This window comes from Acomys minous (genome assembly GCF_964271855.1).
Source record: "Acomys minous genome assembly, chromosome: 9".
NCBI lineage: Eukaryota > Metazoa > Chordata > Mammalia > Rodentia > Muridae > Acomys > Acomys minous.
Window position 1 is genome coordinate 40,840,445 of NC_140490.1, and position 23,229 is coordinate 40,863,673.

Here is a 23,229-nt window from a genome sequence, read left to right on the forward strand (position 1 = left end):
GAATGCTGCAAAATGCTGTGTTGGGGTTGACATCAACCACGAGCTCACTGCTGCTATGAGGACCTGCACAAAATCAATAAGATCAATAAACAAACATTCCCTCAGGCGTGGCGCAAGCCTTTAAGTCCAGCGCTTGGAAGGCAGAGGCAGGGAGATCGCTGTGAGTTCGAGGCCTGCCTGGTCTACAAGGTAGTCCAGGACAGGCAAGGCGACACAGAGAAACCCTGTCCCGAAAAACCAAAACCAAACCAACAACAATGGCAACAACAACAGCAAACCCACCCCACCCCCCCAAAAAAAAAATTCTATCAGGCATTGTTAACTGAACTCAGTGGATTACTAACACAAAAAAGGAGATGATAGAAAGGGGAAGGGAGAGGTGTTGGGGTACCTGGGAAGCATGACATATGTGAGAAGGGGGCATCTGATCACGATGCATTACTTATACGTGTGAAATTGTCAAAGAATAAAAAAGAGATACTAGCAGGGCAGTGGTGCTGAACATATTTAATTCTAGCACTCCAAAGGGAGGCTGATCTCTGAATTCCAGGCTGGCTTTATCTACAGAACTAGCTCCAGGAACAGCCAGGACTACCTAGAGAAAACCATCTTGAAAAACAGAAACACGGGCCGGGCGTGGTGGCACACACCTTTAATCCCAGCACTCAGGAGGCAGAGGCAGGTGGATTGATGTGAGTTCGAGGCCAGCCTGGTCTATAATGTGAGTCCACGACAGCCACGGCTACACTGAGAAACCTTGTCTTGAAAAAAACAAAACAAAAGAAAACAAAACAAAAAACAGGACCAGAACAACAACAACGAAAGATGTTCTATTTTTAAAAAGGTCACTCACTAGTTTGAAGCCAGCCTCAGTTGTATGAGTTTGAGATCAGACAGGCTACATCTTAAAAAAAAAAAAAAAAAAAAAAAAAAAAAGTGAAAATGATTGCGATGGGAATTTGAGGCATGCCATAGAATCTGCAGTCTTTTCTTTTTCTTTTTCTAAGATTCATTTATTTATTATTTATATAGTGTTCTGCCTGTATGTGAACCTGAAGAGGGCACCAGATCACATTATAGATGGTTATGAGCCACCATGTGGTTGCTGGGAATTGGACTCAGGACCTTTGGAAAAACTCCTAGCCTCAGAATCTGCAGTATAAATATCAAAGAAAATGGCAATTTTACTGTGGAGAAAGCAGGCTCCACGTTAACTGAGTGATTAAGTTGACATTCTGCATTAAGAACTCACTTTAATCTGAATAACTAAAGAAATGTATCAACTAGTTGCTACATGAACATGCAGAGAAAGAGGAACCAGCGCACACCTTTAATCCCAATCTCGGGAGGCAGAGGCAGGTGGATCGCTGTGAGTTCGAGGCCAGAATGGTCTACAAAGTGAGTCCATGACAGCCAAGGCTACACAGAGAAACCCTGTCTCCAAAAACAAAAACAAAACAAAACAACAACAACAACAAAAGAGGAACCGTCCCTGATTTCAGGGGATCAATCACACAGATAGGGCAGCGGGATGCTACACGCAGCCCTGGGCCAAGTGAAACAGGCTCTGCTGCACGCACCCGCGGCAAACCTTTCCCTTCTGTAACGCAGGAAGAGGAGCGTCGTGTCACGCAGCTCATAAAGTCCGCTCCGCAAGAAACTTTTGGTGAATGGACCTGGAGCCTGCAAGCTCTGGAGCTGGCAAAGCTGGAGGTGGGCTGCGGGGGGGGGGGGGGGGACGGGGAGGGGCTGAACCAAGGGCGAGGCGGGGGGCGAGCCTCGCGGGCCCCGCCCTCCGCCGCTGACGTCACCACATTCCCGCCGCGACTCCTCCTGCCACCACTGCAGCCGCAGTGACAGGCGAGCCGGGCGGGTGACGGGAAGTGCGGGCCGCGGGCGCGGGCGGGAGGTGACAGCAGCCACGCGGGGAAGATGGCTGAGGACTTCGGCTTCTTCTCGTCGTCGGAGAGCGGGGCCCCCGAGGCCGCCGAGGAGGACCCGGCAGCCGCCTTCCTGGCCCAGCAGGAGAGCGAGATTGCTGGCATCGAGAATGACCCGGGTTTCGGGGCACCTGCCGGCAGCCAGGTGGCCTCTGCGCAGCCGGGACTCGCGAGCGGGGGTGAGTCAGCGCAGCGGCCTGGAACCGGGAGGGGGGTAGAGTGGGGGGCCTGAGGCCACCCCGGGGGCGGGAGGCCCAGCCTCGGTCACACCCGGCCTGGGTCCCTGCAGTAGGTTGAGCCGGGCTATCTGGGCTGACTAGGGGTAGCCCGGGGTGGGGTGGGGTGGGGTGAGCTGTGTGTGTTCCATGGGGCCTGGGCAAAGAGGGAGGAGCCGGGGTATGAGTTGGAGACTGCGCTGAGACTGGATCTGCTGACTCTGGGGACAGGAATTTAGTCATGACATTTCATCCCCAGGCCAGCTCCTCCACAGTCTGGCTCTGGAATCCTCCCCCTGCTCAGTTCTGAGAGTCGTTCTCTCAGAGTCCCAGGCTGTCCCAATGTCCTAGCTAAGTGGTACAGGTGTGGAACCATGACAGTCCTCCTGACCCAGGGCTTAGCGTTCATTCTGCACGGTAACAGGGGACACTGCAAGAACGTGCAGCTCTTCCTTGGGGACCACCTGCCGTGTTGCAGCAGTGGAGGAAACGTGTTAATTACATTTAATAATTTCACACACACGTTACTGAACCCATTTCAGAGCTGGCCATAGGAAGCCGTAAAAGGTATACCATTAAAACGACTAGGAAGTAGCGATCAAGAATTAAACCCCTTCTGTCTGATTCTGAGTCCTTCCTGTCCAGACTACAGTCTTTCATTTGCCTGACTGTTAAGTCTGGACAGGGGCACAAAGGGCCATGAGTCCTGCCCTTCCTGTTTGTAATTGACTGTTTAGTGGGTTTACAAAGGTGGTCCAGAGCCTCTGTGAATAGCTTCAGACATAAGGAGGGCCCAGGACCTGTTTCTATTTTTGACTCTTCTGCCTTGAGGAACATTTTCTTATATATTTAAATATTTAGTAAAAAGATGGACCTTCCTGGTTATTTTCCTAATAGATCTTGTTTCTTATTTTTTGTTGCAATTTTAGAGAGGTGTAATGGATCTGTTGCAAATACATATTTTGTGTGTGTGTTCACAAAGCTCTTTATCAGTTGTATCTCTTCCATGCAACATTTTGCTGTGTTGCCGTCCCCACTGGGGACACAGAATGGGGAAACTGTATCTATGACTGAGGGGTTGAATCAACTCTGACATGAGAAATGCAATGAGCCTTTTGTAACACACAAGAACCTGGAGTTTGGCTGGGTGTGGCTGCGCATGCCTTTAATCCCAGCACTCGGGAGGCAGAGGCAGGCGGATCGCTGTGAGTTCGAGGCCAGCCTGGTCTACAAAGTGAGTCCAGGACAGCCAAGGCTACACAGAGAAACCCTGTCTCAAACAAAACAAAACAAAACAAAAAGAATAAAAGAAAAGAAAAAGAAAAAAGAACTTGGAGGTTGATGGGGTTTTCAGGTTTTCAGGATGGCTCCGTGGGTAATGAATGATAAATCAGCTTGGCCTGATGACACCTGAGCTTGGTTCCTGGAACCCATGTGGCAGAGAGAACCCACTCCCGCAAATCATCCTCACAAATATGTGTGCAACATCTCACACACACACACACACACACACACACACACACGTAAATGAAGTGTAAATAATTAAAAAGAAAAAAATTGGAGTTTGAGTATCTGGCCTAGGGTCACATGGCCATGAGTGACAGGCCTGGGGCTTGACCTCAGGCCTCCTAGCTATGCTCTTGTTTTTCTAAAGACCAACTGTGCACGTCTCCCTGGGAGGTGATTGCATGTGACAAGAGAGAAGCAGGGAGCAAACCAAGCCAGGTCTGAACTAGCAGCTCTCAGTCCCTCAGCATGGGCCCTTCATTGTCCCAGAGAACCTGGCCAGCTTCCTGCATGGGACTCGCCTGTCCACAGATACCCTTTGAGAACACTGCTCCCCCTCATCAGGAGGTTCCAAGTCGTTCAAAAGTCTCGAGAAAGACAGATGCAGTTCAGGCTGAGGATGAGCATCAGGGCCTGGGGCGCTGACAGGCTGGATGGGTGGGGCACTGACTGGCCCTAGATATGAGATGACAGGGAGAGAAACAGTGGTGATAATCCTTGGGGGAGCTGCCAGGGACAAGGCCCTCTGAGAGAGAAAGTGTCTTCCCGACTCCTACACTTGATGTTGCAGGTGCTCAGCTGCCCTCCTGAATGGCAGTTTGAGGAACAAGGAGGTGCTTCAGGAGGCAGCTCAACGGGTGTTCAGGCACAAATAGAACGGACTTGATTCGCTTAAGGCTAGACAGTGCCCGGCAGCCATCCTCCTCTGGGCGGCAGAGGGTGGCAGGAGCCTGGGTAATCTGAGGGAAAGGGCCTGGGCCTTCTGGGAGCTGGGAAGAAGCTGGCTCCAACAGCAGCCACCAATGCACACCTCTGAGTCACCTTGCCTTAAACAATGAGGTCTTCTGATAGCAGCCCAGGTGCTCAGTTCACTGATGCTGGCTCTCTGGAGGCCCTGGGGAAAGCTGTTTGAGGTGCAGGCCTGAGCCGGAGCCCCACTGAGCCTTCGCTCTGGGCAGCTCTGCAGCTGGCTTCAGCCATGGACACTTTGTTTCCATTCATCAGTCTTGGGCAGTGCCCAAATGGTCTACACTTTCACACCCAGTTCCCCGGGCTCTCTGCCTGTTACTTATGGGCCAGCTCTGTGTAATCCTGTTGCCCCTGTGGCCTCAGTAAGCTCACAGGAATGTTCTGGATCCTTTGTCCTTATTCTCAAAATGGTCAGGCATCTGAGGAGCCCACACACCAAAGAGCTTATCGCTGGGACTTGTATTTGCCTTGCTGTATTTGTTTTGCGGGCTCTGTTGTAGACTCAGGGTTATAAATATGCAAGAGCCAGAGAACCCTGTGGAATAGACGCCGGTAATTCTGTGAGTGGGTCTGTATGCCGCCACAAAGAGGCGAACAATGCTCCATCTTTCTGGAGGCCGAGGTGGGCACCAGGAAACTCATGTAGCCTTGCCAAAGAGGGGTCTGCTGGGGGCAGAGCTGGTTGAAGAGGAGCAGCGCAACTTCTCCAAAAGGCTGTTCCCACAGGCACGCGCATCAGGAATGAACACTGGGGAGGTAAAGCCAGGTATGGAAGATGCCCTAGAGTCCCTCTGAGGAAGAAGATGCTAGCTAGCCCTCACACCTTTTAGGGATCACCTTCACTTAGAGAGCAGGCCACCTGTGCGATAGAAACCCTATCAGAGCGGGTGAGGTGAGAGCTGCCGTAGTGGGTCAAGTAACTACTGCTGGACTGTAAATAAGTTATACTTTCTGTCAGTGGCAGATGATTGACATGTGCTTTAGTATTACCCCCCCCCCTCCAGCCTTTCAGGCTCAGGCCAGAAGCACTGTTGCTCCTCACAGCCCTGTCTATCCCACACAGGGCTACTGGCCTTCTGTGGTGACCTCATTAGGCCTGCTATGGCTCAGTTGGAAGGGATGGCAGTTTCAGAGAGGCCTTGCCAATTACAGTGAGCCCCAAAGAGCAATGCAAATCTCATTTGGCCAACTGTCTGTGTTCACCCATTCTACGCAGGGAATTGCATTCGGAGTCTGCTAAGGAGTACATGCCCCTGGGCATACCAGGTCACTGCACAAGAGAGTGGGACACCCTGTATAGTTGTCTAGAGTACCCATAGATGAGACCTTCCTTTAGTGCTTAAGGAAGTAGAGGACACAGGCTAAGTGTAGGAGGTGACTTGCACACCATTAAAAAAAAAAGTTCATTTGTTTATTCAGCATCTAGTGACTGAACTTGTAGTGACTCAGTGAACTTGAACTGACTCAGGGCCCTGCATGGGCATGACTCTGAAGAAGACAGCCATGGTGCCCTTCTCAGTGTTGACCACTAGCAGGGCAGACCAACCAAAGCAAGGGTGTAGGTGTGAGATGGCGAGGGACCATGCTGGGCTGGGTATGGGAGTGGGTGGCAGGCAGCTTTGAGGGTCACCGTGGCAGCAGAAGCTACAGGTAGTCTGTGACTGACTGGATGTTGGACGAAGGGGTTGGGAGGAGCCACCAGGAAGGCAAAATGAAATCTTGGGATGGGCACAGAGAGGAAAAAAATAGGCCAAGTGTTGCCCAGGGGGAGCTGTGAGTCCTGCTCTCCCAGGCAGGGCTGTTGCTCAAGATTCCAGCAGGGCATGCAGAGACAGACCCCTCTCTTCCTCCTCCCTGGTGGCCTCTCCCTAAGCCTGTCTACCTACCAGGGTCTTAACTTCAGGTAGGTAAGGAACAGCGCACTGGTAGGTGACCCTAAGTAATCACAGTAGCCTTTCTGAGCCTCCACTTAAGAATCTGTAAAATGGGTCACTGACAGTTTCCTCATAGGGCGGTAGTAGTAAATATTTGGTATGACAGTGGTTCATATGGGAACAGTCAGGGCCTGAGCCTGCGTTGTTTATATGTCCATCAGTTCTGGTGGAGAGGGTGTCAGTACATCCATGGGTGTATGCACAGGTTGCCCTCAGAGGCTAAGGTTGGACCATTCTGTGCCTGTAAGCTGAAACTGTAAATGATGCCGTTTCCTTGTTCTTTCCAGCTGGTTCTGAGGACATGGGGACTGCAGTCAATGGAGATGTGTTCCAGGTAAGCAGAGGTGGCACTGACCACCTCAGGCTCAGCAAACTGGGCCTCCACTTGAGGTCATTCAGGGCTCACCACGTTTGCTGCATTGGCTGTTTTCTTGTCCTGTGGGGGAAGGCAAGGACTGATGGGTCATGTGGGTTGTCCTCATGGGCTTCTAGCTCTAGGAAGCGGCCGCTTGGGATGAAGGCGATCAGAACTCTGCCTGAGCAGGCACCTCTAGGGGGAGGCTGACTTAACTGCCTTAAACTTCCCCCCATTCCTGTGAGTACGTTAACTCTTTGATCAGAAGATTATGTGTGGAATTTCCCCTTAAGCAAATGGTTGGGAAAAGATACCCAGATTCTCTGAAGGATGGTTTGTAACAGCAGGCAAACTAGATATAGCCTAATGTGTCCAGACTCAGGGGCCTAGGTAGACTGCTACACAGGGCTGTCACAGCTTCCTATCCCTATAGGTATGCCTGCCTTTATTAAAGCAACTTGCAGAATGAATGGTTGCCATCATTTTTTATTTTGTAAGTGTTTGCCCAAAATATTTGGAAAAGGCACTGCAGTTGTTAACGATGGTTGGCCCTGAGAGTGAGAGGCCCTGGCTTCCTGTTTCCACCATGAGGACTGGGAGGGGGTGGATGGGAAGGTAGAGGATGTTCTAGTTAAAGACAGTCTGGCAATGGAGCTCAGTGGAGAAGCTCTGCCTTAGATCTCCAGCACCACAAAAACGCATCAGAACACAACACACAAAGACCGAGAGCGTGCAGGTGCCAGTGGTGTCCCCAGAACCCCACCTAGGTGTGTAGAACCCCTGGTGTTTAGGTGGGGGCTTGGCCTCCACTAAGTGAGCTTTAAGACACCGAGGTCAGGGCCTGCAGCTTCCGGATCTCCTGAGCCCCACCCTGTGGAGGAGTTGGCCTCTTGGATCCTGGGAGAATAAACAATACTTTCTTATGTAAGTGGGATGGGCTCGTCCTAACACAGGAAAACTGGCCTAGCCCCATTTCTGGAAAATGACTCAACAGACAGCGAGCTGAAAGGCTCTCTCCTAGGACCCCAGCAGCTTCATGCCCTGTTGAGTGTTGCAGAGCTGAGGAACGGGTGCTATTCTTGTGCTGTTACGGTGTTTGCCCGGCTGTGTTTGGCCTCTAGGGACATTCACAAGGACTTGAGCGGCCCGAAGAGTCTCAAGTACCTAGAACATTCTGAGCAGCATACTCTCACTCTTCAGCCTAGGAGAAGCTTGAGAGTCACTGGTGCTGAAGAGACTATGGAAGTCACACAGAGTGACATCAGCCATTGCTCGGGTTTTCCTCACTTAATGACTGGGCTCTCCTGGCCTTGTCCGCACTGCTCACTCCAGCATTTCCACCTGGGGACGGGAAGAGCCCCGCCTCAGCAGTAGTAACTCTTATTCTCCTGCTATCCCAATGCCCTGAAGCATGCTGATTTGTGGGTCACATCACGCTGGTGCTGCCCTAGAATCCTCCTGGGCCAGGAGGGTCACAGAAGAGACAGTTCATTCGGTTTAGCAGCAAAGCTCCTTCCCGCCTGCATGGCCTAAACTCTGAACTGTGCTTTGTTCTGCTGTGGCTGAACTCAGAAAACTCATCTGTAGGATAAGCACAGCAGTAGGTGGCATGTGCTTTCAGGGGCAGAGCCTGGGTCTGTGCAAACCCAGCACATCCTAGGTAGAGGCTTGGGCCTTAGTCTTTTCCCATAGACTGTGTAGGTGACCGGCTACCAACCCCATCCCCAGCACAGCCTGAGGATAAGCCTGCCTGCACCTGTTCCAACTCCTTTGGCCTCACAGGTGACAGGGACAGGCATGGAGGACCCCTGCAGGGCTCATCTCCTTTCCATCCTCCACCCTGCCCCCTTGCATCTCTTCTCCCCTTCCTGGGAGCTACTTAGAGGAATCAACAGCTCAGCTGAGCTTAGCTTGAGCCGCTGGATCCTGAGAGCTGGGGGATATGCCGCATCATCCGGTCATGGAGTTTTAACAAGCACTTGGCCAGCATGGAAACCCAGAGGCTTTCAAAGTGGGGCCCAGCAGACAAATCCCTCAGAAGAGGGGGGCCAGGAGGCTGGGAGGAGATCAGCTGACCTGTCTGTGGCCTCCTGCTTTCTGCTCCTGACTATACCTAGCCTTTTCAATGGAGCTTTGGAGGAGTTCGGAGAACTTCTTCAGCCATTAGTATGGTCACTATAGCCCTGGGCTGCTAAACTTTCTGGAAGTGACCTCATCTTCTACCTAGAAGGTTCAGATGGACATGGATGAGCCTCAGCATGGCCTCTGATGCTTACTGGCATGGACAGGAAAATAAATCCAAAGCCACTGTGAGAAAAACCAGTGAGGTATGTCTTGGGACCTGTGTGCCAGAGACCCCACTGTGCTCATGCTGTCTGGTAGTGAGAACTCTAACCATGTGGTGACAGTGAGTAGTAATAGCCATGCTTTTTACATGAGTGGGCCGTGGGGATGATTCTGTGGCCGTGGGGTGATGAGCCTTACTTAGGTACCTTGAGTGGGATACTGTCATCCCATTTCATAGGTTTGAAATCAAAGTTGCCCAGGGAAGAGTTTCTCAACAGTCATCACCCAGCGCGTGGCAGAATAAGCCCTTTAAGCCAGGCCTCTCTGATACAATGTCCGGCGTCTTTTCTGGGCCCTCCCCCGGCTTTATAATCAGCCGTTTGTTCACTTCTCAACTCCCATTCTCTGTGGGCCAGGCCTGTGCTGCGGTGGTGGATGTGAAGGCAAAGCCAATGCAGCGTGTGTCCCCAGAGTTCATGTCTAATGGGGCTCAGAAACCTGGAAAGAAGTCACTATAGCCCAGGAGCTTGGATCTGAGGGTAATGCTGAGAAAGGAGGGTCATAAGTTCAAGGCTAGGATGGGGCACGTTTTGAGGCCCTTTAAAAACAAAAAACAAAAAAAGAAAACCTAATAGCTTGAGTTCTTTTTGTTGTTTTTGTGTCCAAAAACAACTGGGAGCTTTACAGGGATTAACCTACTTGATCCCCTGACACCCTACTGCGCAGTTCCCTTCATTTTCCCCATTTTGCTCGAGAAGATTTAATAGCTGTTCTAGTTATAAAGCCTGAGTGACTTCAGGATCTGAAGTCTGGAAGCCCAACAGGGATGTTAGACAGGAGGTGGGTTTCAAAGCTGCTTAGGGAGGCATGGCAGGTCCTGGCTGAGGGAACCGCCATGTGTAAGGACACAGAGTAAGACACTTGGTTCAGGCCTCATCCAGAGTCCTATGGCGTCTGCTGCACAGAAAGACATGCCAGGAAAGCCCCAGGAGGCCACAGACACGGGGCTGATAGGATTGCCTAAAGAGGGATCACACATAACTCCCACCCACAGCATATCAGCGGCCTCTCACGCACTGCAGGAGGTGGGCCCAGCTAGGCGGGTTTCCTAGCCTGGGACTGGGACGGGCCACATCTACTTCAAGGGCTAGGAGGTGTCTCCTGTGCACTGGGTGTGTAAAACTGCGCCAAGGGCTGCCCAAGCTTCAGACACATGCACACCACAGGCAGCACCGGGAGCCCAAGCTTCATTTTCTAGCTTTTCCCAGCTGGAGGACCTCAGATTAGTAACTTAGCCTTTCTGAGCCTGCTTTCTCATTTGTAAAATGGGGGTTCAAGGCCCTGCCCTGCTGTCCCCACAGGGTTGTTGGGAAGAGTACTCTGTACCCAGGATAGCTTCTTATAAATTACTGACTTGTCCACTAAGTGAGCTGAGGAGTGGCCTGGGGGCAGGAAAGAGGTGTGTGTGTGTGTGTGTGTGTGTGTGTGTCGCGCGCTATGGGGGCAGGCAGAGACCCTAAAGGGACAACACCTCTACTCTTGAGAAGGTCACTTAGCAGCAGCCAGGCTAGGGCCTGGGAGTGTGGCCGGGTGTTAGTGTTTGCTTAGCATGCTAAGGCCTCGGATGCGATCCCCAGCACACAGAGGACCATCTGAGGAGACGAGGAAAACAGTGGTGCTCCTGTCAGCCGTGCTGTAGCAAGGACGCTCACACCCAGTTATTCACTTTGAGCCTGGCTCTGTCACTTGCGTGCCTAGGGTGACTGTGGCACTTGGGAACTAGAGTCCCCTTACCTATAAAACAAGGGCAATAAAACCTTCCACTTGGAATTGTAAAGATTAAAGACATCTGCTTAGTCACAAGTGCTCTGGAACTTTAGGTTAGCACCTCCGTCACTTCCTCCTACACATTAGCACCTATGTACTTAGGAGTTTCCCAAAGGCACCTGTCCTGTTTGGTTCTTTAGCATGCTGGATTTTGGCCCACAGTGCCTTAACCCCTTTCCTGTTCTCTGCCCTCGAGCAACAACGGCCATGCCATTTGTTGCCAGGCTCTTGCCTGATAGTGCCCCCATCAGCTATGGCCTTCATTGCTGAGGGACTTCCCCTCTAGAGTTAACAGAGGCAGGCCATCTTGCCCATCCCTGTCCGTAAGTACTCACACTTATAGGAATTTACTCTTCTTGTCATCTGGGTTGTGCTGGGGATTATACTCGAACCCAGGGTCTCATGATTGTTAGGGACACACTCTACCATTGAGTTCTGTCCTAGGCCTCCATAAGCTCTCCCTCATCTGGGCCCTCCTGCTCTGGATACGGTATGGAGGCAGCCAGCCTCCGGTTTTATGGAGCATACTTTCTTAGGTGGGTAGAGAGGGCTGGCAGGAGGACAAAAGCGAGCATGTAAACAAGCGAGCCATTCGCAACAAGTGCTCTGAAGACAAAACACACTTGTCCCCCAGAACCCAAGTGGGATTTGTTCTAGAATCCTTGAAAATATAAACGTCCAAGAATTCAAGTTATTTTAATAAATGGTAAAGCGTTGGGGTTATGGTATGGCTCAGTAGTAAAACACTTTTAAGGCTCCGGGTTCAAATCCCAGCAGTGTGTGTGAGAGGAAAGGCACAGCATTTGCATGTAACCTACGCACATGCTCCTGGGTACTTTAACTATCCTTAGACTATTTATAATCCCTAATACAATGTTGCTGCTTTGTAAATAGTTGTTCCATGATGCTATTTAGGAAACAGAAACAAAGCTCTACATATGTTCAGGACAGTGGCCACCATTGTGGAAGTAACTGCATAGTCCATGCTCAGTGACGGTTTGACCTCAAGGATAAGCAGATCCAGAAGGGAGGCTGATTGGAGAGAAATTGCTGAGAAAAGCACTATCGCCCAGGGTGGCGGCAATACCTGTAATCTCAGCCACTCGGAGGCCGAGGCAGAGGATCAAAAATTCAGGGCCAGGGCTGGAAAGATAACTTAGAGGTTAAGAACACTGCCTGTTCTTCCAAAGGTCCTGAGTTCAATTTCCAGTAACCGCATGGTGGCTCACAACTATCTCTAATGAGATCTGGTGCCCTCTTCTGGTGTGCTGGTGTACATGCAGGCAAAACACTGTATACTTGATATTTATTTATTTATGCTAGATTGGGTAACTTAACACAACCCTGTCTCAAAACAGAAGGGAAAGAACGGAGGGGGGAGGGAGGGAGGGAGGGAGGGAGGGAGGGAGGGAGAACTTGCACTGTGGCACATGGAAGGCACTTGTCCTCAATCCCAATGGCCTGAGTTTGACCCCTGGGACGGATATGGTGGAAGAAGAGGATTGATTCCTGGACGTGTCCTCTCACCTCCATGCTTACACCCTGGTGCACGCACGCGCACACACACACACACACACACACACACACACACACACACACACACACACAAATAAATGTAATTTACAGACAAAAAGAAAGTGGGAAGGGGTCGGCTATGGATAGAGTGCAATGGACCCGGGTTTATTCTGTTACTAACACAACAAACAAGCACTGGTTGCTACTGGACTGAGACAGAGCAGGGGAGGTGGAAGTCCTAGATGAGGGGAAGAGAGCTCCAGACGGGGTGGGAGGTACCACAGGAGTTGTTCAAGGATGGCGTGCCCAGAGTGAGTGCACTGACCAAAACGGGAATCAGGAGCAGGAGAGAGCAGACACTTCAGAGTTTTATTCAAATTGCAGTGGAAAGCCTTTGGCTTTTTGTTGTTATTGTCATTTTTGTTTTTGGTGTGTGTGTGTGTGTGTGTTAAGATAGGCCTTTGTAGCCCTGGCAGTCCTGGAACTCTGTAGACCAGGCTGGTCTTGGACTCATAGATCCCCCAGCCTCTGCCTCCTGAGTGCTGGGGTTAAAGGCGTGCGCCACCATATCAGGCTTTGGGACAGTTTAAAAGTTAAGGCTTTGCACAAGTCATTTTATTTTGCATCTGGGGATTGACTCCGGGGCCTCACACATGCTACGCAGGAACTCTGCCATTGAGCTATACCTCCAACGCGTAAGCTCTCTACTACTGCTCCAGCACCATGCCTACCTGCCTGCTGCCGTGCTCACTGCTATGATGGTCATGGACCCAAATAAACTCTTCTCTACCAAAAAAAAAAAAAAGAAAGAAAGAAAGAAAGAAAGAAAGTAAAGCCGGGCGTGGTGGCGCACGCCTTTAATCCCAGCACTTGGGAGGCAGAGGCAGGTGGATCTCTGTGAGTTTGAGGACAGCCTGGTCTACAAAGCGAGTCCAGGACAGCCAAGGCTACACAGAGAAACCCTGTCTCGAAAAAACAAAACAAAACAAAAAAACAAAAACAAACAAAACAAAATAAAAAAAACTCTTCTCTAAGACACATGGGTTATTGTGGCCAGTAGGGGCACAGTCAGGTGAGGGCTGAAAGACCAGCCCAGGACAACGTTATCAGGGGACGAAATGGGAACAAATCTGATTGGGGACACGTCTTAGGGAGTACCAACACAGCTTCCTGTTAATGTGAACATGGGACAGATAAGGGGGGAAAAAATCAAGGACACGCATGATGTTCAGGCTTCAGCAACAGGGTCTGATGAGGTAGGAAAGAGGCGTCAGCCAGTCCTAGGTGCAGGGTTGGGCATGTTTGGACTTGGGCATTTGGCCCAGGGCTGGCCCTGCCCTCACTGCTCAGACACCTGACATGGAGCCCTGCTGTGCTGCTTCCCGAAATTGCTTGCCAAGTTCCTCCCCACAAGCAGCTCCTGCCAGTTCTGGGGTCTTGGTTCATTTAGCTACAGCTCACTGCGCACCTCCTATATGCTCAGGGCAGTGGTGGGACGGAGAGCTCCCACAGACTGTCCTGTGGAGAAGCCATGAAACAACAGCAGAGCTAGCGTTGGTGTTTGCCTGCTTGGATGTCTGTGTGAGGGTCAGATCTTGGGGTTATAGACAGTTGTGAGCTGCCAGGTTGGATTTAAACCTGAGTTCTCTGGAAGAACAGTTGGTGCCCTTAACCACAGAGCCATCTCCAAGGTTAAGCCCCCATTCCAACTCCCGGGAATAATAATTCTAATACCACCCACTGTGCTATCATTCCGTGGCACCATTTATTTATTTATTTATGGTTTGTTCAAGACAGGGTTTCTGTGTAGCCTTGGCTCATTCCTTGGCACTCTTGTCTTACAAAGGGTTGAGCGTGGAGCGCAGCTGGAAGAGGCTTGCTAAGCACACGTTTTGGGTTTCATCAATGCAATGGAACACAACACTACATAACCCTGGTATATATGGTGGCACTCACCTGTTTTCTGCACTCCGGAGGTGGAAGCAGGATAGTCAGAAGTTCAAGGTTATCTTCAGATATAGAGCAAGTTCTAGGCCATCTTAGGCTATGTGAGGGCCCCTCTCTATATAAAGAAATAAATACCTTACAAATTCTGTTGCATCAAGCCCCAGCATCAGATCTGAGAGTCCATCTTGGTATGAGTCCCATTTTCAGTGCAGAAAACAGGCTGGATATATTTGTTCAGGAACTCAGCCAGGCATCCACACACCTTGCAGCTTCAGCAATAGGAGTGTATGGCTTTGGAGTCCACGTTTACCACAACAGAGTTTTATTATTATTAGTTTAGTTTTTTTGTTGTTTTGGTTTTTCGAGGCAGGGTTTCTCTGTGTATCTTTGGCTGTCCTGGACTCACTTTGTAGACCAGGTTGGCCTTGAACTCACAGCGATCCACCAGCCTCTGCCTCCTGAGTGCTGGGATTAAAGATGTGCACCACCACGCCCGGCCAAGTTTTATTATTTTATGTGTATGAATATTTTACTTGTGTTTCACGTTCCTTTCTATTGCTGTGATAAGACACCATGACCAAGGCAAGTTAGAGAAGAGTTTATTTAGGGCTTCCAGACGCAGAGGGTCAGAGTCTATGACCATCATAGCAGTGAGCACGGCACTGGGCAGGCACATGGTACTGGAGCGGTAGCAGAGAGCTTACATCTTGACCCACTAGCATGAGAGCTAGCTAACTAGCAGTGGGGTGGGCATCTGAAACCACCAAGACAGCCCCTAGTGACACAGCTCCTCCAAAAGGGTCACACCTCTTAATCCTTCACAGACAGTTCCACCAACTGGGGACCAAGCATTTAAATATATGAGAACATGGGGGCCATCCTCATTCAAACCACCGCAGCCTGCATGTATGTGTGCAGCAACATGTAAGCCTGGAGCGCTCACTCAGTTCCTCTGGAAGCAGAGTGACAGCTCACTGTGAGCTTCCATGTGGGTGCTGGGAACCAAGCCTGCGCCCTCTGCAAGAGCAGCCATACTCTTACCCGCTGAGCCATTTCTCCAGCTGTTCCCTTCCTCACTGTCATGGCAAAGTTTTATTTTGTTTTGGTTTTTCAAGACAGGGTCTCTCTGTGTAGCCTTGGCTGTCCTGGACTCGCTCTGTAGACCAGGCTGGCCTCGAACTCACAGTGATTCGCTTGCCTCTGCCTCCCAAGTGCTGGGATTAAAGGCGTGGGCCACCACGCCCGGCTTTGTTTTGGTTTTTCAAGACAGGGTTTCTCTGTGTAGTCTTAGCTGCCCTGGCTCTCACTCTATAGACCAGGCTGGCCTTGAACTCACACAGAGCTGTCTCTGCCTCCTGAGTGCTAGGAGTAAAGGTGTGCCTCACTATTGTCCAACCATGGCAAAGTTTTAGTCATGGTTGCCCTGCCTGTCTCTGGGCTTCATGCTCACTGAGCAAATGTCTGTTGTGTTTATGCTGTAGGAGGCTAATGGGCCTGCCGATGGCTACGCTGCAATTGCCCAGGTGGACAGGCTGACTCAGGAGCCTGAGAGCATCCGAAAGTGGAGAGAGGAACAGAAGAAAAGGCTGCAGGAGCTGGGTGAGGGCGTATCTGGGGGAGATGGTCCCAGCAGGGATGGTTTCTGCGACACGCTGGGTGGGGACAGAGTGAGGCGGCCTTGGAGGCTGTGCAGGCCCACTTGGCTGAGGGTGGGTCCTGGGGCTGCTGGCCAGGGCCGGGAGTGGAGCAGCCACGGTGGCTGTTGTCCGCAGAGAAGTTGCTGTGCTCACTCTCCTGCTGGGCTCACAGATGCCGCCTCGAAGGTGACTGAACAGGAATGGCGGGAGAAGGCTAAAAAAGACCTAGAGGAGTGGAACCAGCGCCAAAGTGAACAGGTGGAAAAGAACAAGATCAACAACAGGTGAGTGGGGTCCTGAGAGGAGCTAAGGAAGCCGAGGGAAGCCATGGGACACAATGAGAACACGAGGGGGCTGTGGGAACTTCCAGGGAGCCATGGGGGCAGTGAAGGCCTCGCTGGTGCTGGGGACTGTCTTGAGATGGGCGGTGCAGTTAAGGACAGAGACAGCTGCTGGAAACGTAGGGTCCCTTACAGTAGGCCCGCTCCTAAGCTCTTACTCCTCTCCATTACCGAGAGGACGCGGAGTGGGTGCCAAGGCCTGGAGTGTGACTAGACTCTCCAGGGTCCTGAGCCCTCTGTAGGCAACTAGAGAGCTGGCACGGCCCTGGAGGAAATGAAGGGCTAGCCTGAGTATTTGATGTCATTTCTTCTTTTTTGTTTTGTTTTTCGAGACAGGGTTTCTCTGTGTAGCCTTGGCTGTCTTAGACTCACTTTGTAGGCCAGGCTCACATTGATCCATCTGCCTCTGCCTCCCGAGTGCTGGGATTAAAGGTGTGTGCGCCACCACAGCTGGCTTTGATGTAATTTCTTACAGTTCTTCAACCCGATGTGACTAAAGAATGAAAGGACGTCAGTGGAGTACATGAATGAGAAGGCCAGGACGGTGAGGGGCGCCAGGGCATGAATAACGTCCGTTAGAGATCACACTCTAGGACACTCAGCTCTGCTTCCTTCAGTTCTGGCTCTGCTATTGGACACGTATGCCTGTATGACAATAGCAGCTTCCGGCTTCTGCCCTACCATCTTGGGGAGCTCAGTGAAAATAGCAAATATTGCCAGGCATGGTGGCACACGCCTTTAATCCTAGCACTTGGGAGGCAGAGGCAGGTGGATCTTCATGAGTTCAAGGCCAGCCTGGTCTACAAAGTGAGTCCAGGACAGCCAGTGCTCCATAGAGAAACCCTGTCTCAAAAAACCAAAAAAAAAAAAAGTAGCAAATATCTAGTGGCTCCCAAGCCACGCCTCTGACAGTTGGCACGCTGGAGAAGAATCCTTGTCTAGAGCAGTGGTTCTCAACCTCAGGGTCGTGACCCACAGGGGGCATGTAGCAGACATTCTGTATATCAGAGGTTTATATTATGCTTCATAACAGCAAAATGCTAGTTATGAAAGTAGTAACAAAGTAACTTTATGGTTAGGGGTCACCACCACATGGGGAACTATATTAAAGGGTCGCAGTGTCAGGAAGGTTGAGAACCACTGGTCTAAAGACTTTGAGGGATGGCCATGTTCATCAGGAAAGGGGTGATATAAGAGAGAATTCTAGACCTCGGAGCGTCATGGCAGGAAAGACAGGATTTGGTGTGTTGGCCTACAGCAAGTCAAAGTGTAGAGGTAATGGTTTGGGGAAGTAGGTGGTATGTGGGAAGAGACCTCAGTGAGCAGTAGAGCCATCAAAGGCACAGTACTCCCACGTCTCTTATGGGTGATCGTTAGCATCTGCACTGCACTTCTCACCGTGTCTATTGGAGGTACTAACACTGTTTCTCTTTTCTCTTTAACCCTGTGCCTGCCTGTCTTGCTGTCTGTCCTCCCCCACCTAACTCCTCCTAACTTTCCCTCAAGGATCGCTGACAAAGCCTTCTACCAGCAGCCAGATGCTGACGTCATTGGCTATGTGTATGTGTCTCCTTTGCTCTCTGCAGGGGCAGCTGTGAAGGGTGGCCCAGCAGGTTTTCAGTCTCTTGTCTGTGTGGTATAAATGAATGAGGCTGGGCTCAGAGCGATGGCCAGAGCAAGAGGCGATCTCCAGGACTGCCGCAGGCACCAGCCCTTGCTTGCCTTCCATCCTTTCATCTCTATCCTTCCAGCAAACTGGAGGGAGCTTTGCCAGTAGAGTTCCCAAGTGGGGGGGGGGGGGCGGAGGAAGGAATGCACTAGCCAGCCTCACACAGGAGGGCAAAGGACAAGGCAGCATCACTCCTGAGAAGACTCTTGGGGCTGTGTAGGTGAGACGAAGGGGACTTTTTCTGGACAACCACCAAGCATAGAGTGCTGAAGGCATAAACACTAAGAAAGGTCTTTATGTGTCTGCCCTTGCCCCGCCTCTAAGAGCACTGACTTGGCATGAGCCCCGCCCACTGCACAGCAGTTCCTCTCCCAGGCGTCAGGCTTTGGAGTCTGGCTGGAAATGAACTTGCTCCACATGTGGAACAGCAAGCAGGCTTCCCTTGCACCAGCCCTGGGTGATAGGTAATGCATTCTGAGTACTGTTTACTCAGCACATTTTCTTACTGTTCCTGCTGGAACTGGGCCTTGCCGGAACACACTCTGGAGCCTCTCCTGTCATCTGCACTCACCCTCCCTTACACAACAAGGACACAGCAGGTGCAGCCTTCCTTCCTTTGCTTCCACTCAGCCCCTCCTTCTTCCATCTGGCCGGTATCTGCTGGTACTTATTCTATGCCAGTCACTGGTCAAACAGAGAGAGGAGACCTCCCACTGCAAGTTGCTCATGGGTTGGAACATTGTATTATGAGCTCTGGAAGCCATACTCGCTGCTGGGGACCAAGTGCATGCTTCAGAGACTCATGACCCTTAATTGCGCTTTAAGATTTAAAAATGAATTTGCTGGCTAGCAAGGGTTGACAAGGACACTCTAGATGGGAGAAGCAGCCTGGAGAGGACAGAGAGGCTAGTCTGCAGGGATGGATGGGAGCTTAAGCTGGGAGGCCTCCACGTGGGAGCTGGACCCTCTGTTGTGCCAGGCTAAGGAGCTTAGACTTGACTCTCAAGGCAACCATGGGGGCTCCTAGCAGGGGAAGGGGCATCTGGTAGGTGTGGGTGCTGTAGACTACTATTGGGTTCAGTGCTCCTATTGGACCCAAGAAAATGGTCCAGAGAACCCTAGAAGGCTCTGAAGGAGAAAGAATTGGAACCAAGACTTCTCAGCCTTTCACCTGCCTAAGCATTGCCAAGGGAGCTTGAGCAAAGCAGATTCTGGTTATGTAGGACTGAGGTGAGGCTCAGGCTGTTGCTAACAAGCTCCATGCGATGCCCATGCTGCTGGCCAGGGCCCACAGATCAGCAGTAAAGACAGCAGTGACACTGACAGTGTCAAGGATCAAGCACTTTACCCACACTCACGGTCTAAGCACCCAGCACAGACCTTTCCCCACACTGGACATGCAGAAGAGTGGAAGCCATGCTCCTCACCTCACAGGCTAGCTGAGCACACAGCAGAAAGGCAAGACCACGATGTAGGGTCCCACCATTGAGTCTGCGCCAGTTCTTCAGTACACAGCACCGTGGGATCATCCAGAGAGTTCTCTATCGTCCAGACTTACCTCCCAACTGCTCCCCAACTTTGTATCCCCCCCTAATATGCGAGTCCAATCTGTGCTGTTTATAAACTCCTCAGTGCAGACTCATCAGGAGCCACACCCTTAGAGAAAATTAACTTTCTCCTAGAGGCCACAAGCTGTCAAACCTCCTCAGGGGTAGGGTTTGTGAGCTCCCTCCCACTCCAGACTGTTGACTGGTTTGAGGCAGCACAGGCAGCCACAGCTACTGTGAGTTCATGACTGCAAGAGTCCTGTTGTGTCCAGATGACACTGCATCTCTCCCTCCCTCCTGGCCTCTGGCTCTGTGAAACCTTTCTGTCCCCTTTTCCACTGCGGTCACTGAATCCTGGTGTGTGCTGTAGTTGTCCTACTTACGGCTGAATCAGTGTTCAGCCAGAACTGTCAACAGAAATTCTTACCTGGCATACACATGGACAGAAATTCAACACCCAGCACCATCAAAGTAAGCGGACTCCTGAAAAAGGAAGCACGCCAGTTCTTATCCTAACATGAGTCCAGCTGGAGCAAAGCTTCCAATACAGCCTTCTCCAAGCTGTGGCTCCATCCAGACAGATCTGTTGTGGGCTCGGAAGGTGTCTGTAGTCAGACATGCCTGAGACATGGAGGAGTCAATATCCATCACATGGTTGGTTAGATGGTTCGTCAGTGTCCTCTCTTGGTCAAGGTCTTGGAGATGTTGAAACTGTGTGTGGTAGAAGCGGAGACATAGCTCAGTGGTAGACTTACCCATCATGTCTGAGGTCTAGGTCCAACCCCTAGTAATGAAAAAAGAATGAAAGGAAAGGGGGAAAAAAAAGCTGCTGGCTTTTATGTATCAAGAATCCCAGGTGGAAACTTCTGATGGGAAAATACTGAGTGAAAAAAAAAAAAAAGATACTTAGTGAGTCAGGTGTGATGGCACCTGTAACCTCAGCAAGCTCAGGAGTTCAAGGTCAACCTTGGCTATGCACCTAGCCTGGACTATATGAGACCCTATTTAAACAAACAAACAAACAAACAAAAAATGAGGACAAAAACAAAACAAACAAACAAACAAAAAAAAAAACACACCACCACTAACAACAACAAAGTTACTGAACACAGACTACCTGGACTAGGAAGGCCTTTATGAGGAGGTAAAGCCTACTAAATGACAAGCAACAAGTTAGCCAGGTACACTGGTACACACTTGTAATCTCAGAACTGGGGAGGCTGAGGCAAGGTCTCTTGAGCTCAAGAGTTCAAGGCCCAGCTTGGGCTACATAGTGAACCACAGCCGCAAACAAAAAACAACAACAGGCCATGAGCTGGTGTGAGAAAGCCTCTCAGGAAGACGTTCAATGACAGTAAGTTCAAAGGCCTGAGTCCAGATAACTTAGGCCACAATTAGGCCTAGGTTTCTTTCTTTTTTTATTTCAAGACAGAGTTTCTCTGTGTAGCCCTGACTGTCCTTAAACTCAGATCCACCTGCCTCTTCCTCCCAAGCTCTGTGATTAACGGTGTGTGCCACATACCTGGTTAGGCTTAGGTTTTTTTGTCAAGGATGTGCCTGGTGGCTGAAGTCATAGGGCACACGGTAGCTGTACACCAGAGACTGATGGGAGCAGACCATAGTACACAGAAGACAACCATGAACACCTCTGTCCTCTCTCCACCTTCAGGGCATCTGAAGAGGCTTTTGTGAAAGAATCCAAGGAGGAGAGCCCAGGCACAGAGTGGGAGAAGGTAGCCCAGCTGTGTGACTTCAACCCCAAGAGCAGCAAGCAGTGCAAAGACGTGTCCCGCCTGCGCTCGGTGCTCATGTCCCTGAAGCAGACACCACTGTCCCGCTAGGTGCCTGCCATAAGGACGGCCATGAAGCATGGGCCTTGCTGGGGCAGAGGAACAGCTGCTTAGCCAGGTGGGACTTCCTCTGGCAGCTGCCACACACAGCTTGTTCTGTTCCTCTGTGTCTTTGGGAGCTGGGAAGTGGCACCCTAACCCTTTACACCCCTCACTCCCTCCTGGCTCCATGTTCCAGCCCCTCATGACTCCTCTCAGTCCACTCGATTGTGACTGTCCCTCCTGATGTATTTTTCTTGGCTTAAAGGGTATGTTAACTCTTTTTACACTTATTTATTACTATCCTCACTTCTCTGGAAGCTGCAGCTGGTGTCAGGGCTCCGTTTGTGCTTAGACCTTTACCAGCTTCATGTCCTAAAACGAAGCAGGAACCCCAACCTGTGTGTGTCTGCTGTCTGCCCCTCAAGAAGAAAGATGAGCTCTCACAGAACTGTGTCTGCTATCCCCTGCCCCCCAAGAAGAAACGCAAACTCTCACAGGACACTTTGCAACCTTGGCTCTTTGTGATTCTTTAACAAGCCTGAAGGTAGGGACTCTGCTCTCCTCATACATAGCCAAGAAAAGTAAGGCTCCCCAAACAGAGTCTGCTGGAGGGTAGAAAAGAGGTACGGCCAGCGGCCTCTAAGGAGGTGTCTAAGCCTGAGTAAGAGGCTGGTGAATGCATCAACTGCCAGACCTTCTTCCTCGGGAGGGACAGGACCCTCTAGCTGTGGCGGGCCTGCCGAACGGCCTATGTACCTCCCTCTTGAGCTATCCCCTCCTGTGGACTCAGGATAGACAGCAGCAACCACACCTTCTTCCTTTTAACAGAGGCTGGAAAGCAGGATGTTGCGCCCTTATGATCTACGCTGTGTTTAGAGACTTGAGTAACTACCAACAGTATCCATTCCCTAAGACTGCCATTAAAAAGAACCAAAGACTGGCTGCCTTAGAGCGTCAGGAATGTGTTGCCTAACAGGTCAGGAGGCTAAAGTCCCAAATCGGGAACCACCAAACCACCCCCCCTTTTTCTGGCTTCGGTAGCCCAGGCCTTCCTTGGCTTACAGATACAGCCCTTCAGTTTTGCCTATACTCTCACATGGCTGTCTTCATTTCCTTCCAAATATGTCTTGTGTGTCCAACTTTAAAAAAAAAAAAAAAAGGCCGGGTGGTGGTGGTGCACGCCTTTAATTCCAGCCCTCGGGAGGCAGAGGCAGGCGGATCGCTGTGAGTTCGAGGCCAGCCTGGTCTACAAAGTTAGTATAGGACAGCCAAGGCTACACAGAGAAACCTTGTCTCAAAAAACCAAAAAAAAAAAAAAAAAAAAAAAAAAAAAAAAAAAAAAAAGAAAGACACTGAGCTGGGCATGGTGGCGCACATCTGTAATCCCAGCACTCGGGGAGGCAGAGACAGGAGGATCTCAGTGATATTGAGGCCAGCCTGGTCTAAGTCCAGGATAGCCAAAGCTACACGGGGGGGGGGGGGGGGGGGGGGGGGGGGGGGGGGGGGAAGACACACACACACACACACACTCTCACACCCCAGTCTTACTGTTTTAAAGCCCACTTTAAAGACTGTATTTTAACTATTGATGGTTATGAAGCCCCTATTGTCGAATAAGGCCTAAACAATTGAGAGTTAGAATTCAGCTCTGAGATGCATTTTAAGAGTAGGTATACTAACACAAACAGTGGATATTACCTTTAAAAGTGGCATCATCTTCAGCTTTATGCCCTGTCCTTGTATCCTGTGGGCTTCACAATGAATTTTTTGACAGTGGCAATATGCCTCACACTTAAGACCACTGTTGTGGTTAATTATCCGTATGGCCTAAAATGTTTATTTTTAGGCCTAAATTATTATTATGGCAGTATTTTCTAACCTGCTTGCCATCAATCAAGACACACACACCTGTTATATTTTAAAATAGC

The 23,229-nt window shown here is 50.6% G+C and overlaps 1 protein-coding gene and 1 pseudogene across 3 annotated transcripts in view; both read left to right on the plus strand.

The window, feature by feature from the left end:
- The window catches only part of LOC311605065 (small ribosomal subunit protein uS2-like), a 986,626-nt pseudogene that overhangs the window by 836,439 nt on the left and 126,958 nt on the right, over positions 1-23,229 (plus strand). The gene's annotated exons all lie outside the window — the stretch shown is intronic.
- CLTB (clathrin light chain B) lies at positions 1,814-21,800 on the plus strand. 2 transcript variants are annotated; one of them, XM_084795833.1, is made up of 6 exons: positions 1,814-2,119; positions 6,633-6,679; positions 15,757-15,874; positions 16,085-16,196; positions 17,760-17,813; positions 21,139-21,800. In XM_084795833.1, the coding sequence occupies exons 1-6, from the start codon at positions 1,933-1,935 to the stop codon at positions 21,308-21,310; spliced, it is 690 nt and encodes a 229-aa protein (XP_084651959.1). In that variant the 5' UTR covers positions 1,814-1,932; the 3' UTR covers positions 21,311-21,800. The 2 variants fall into 2 exon arrangements, with proteins under 2 accessions (XP_084651959.1, XP_084651960.1); XM_084795834.1 differs by lacking the exon at positions 17,760-17,813 and having other exon boundaries at positions 1,817-2,119.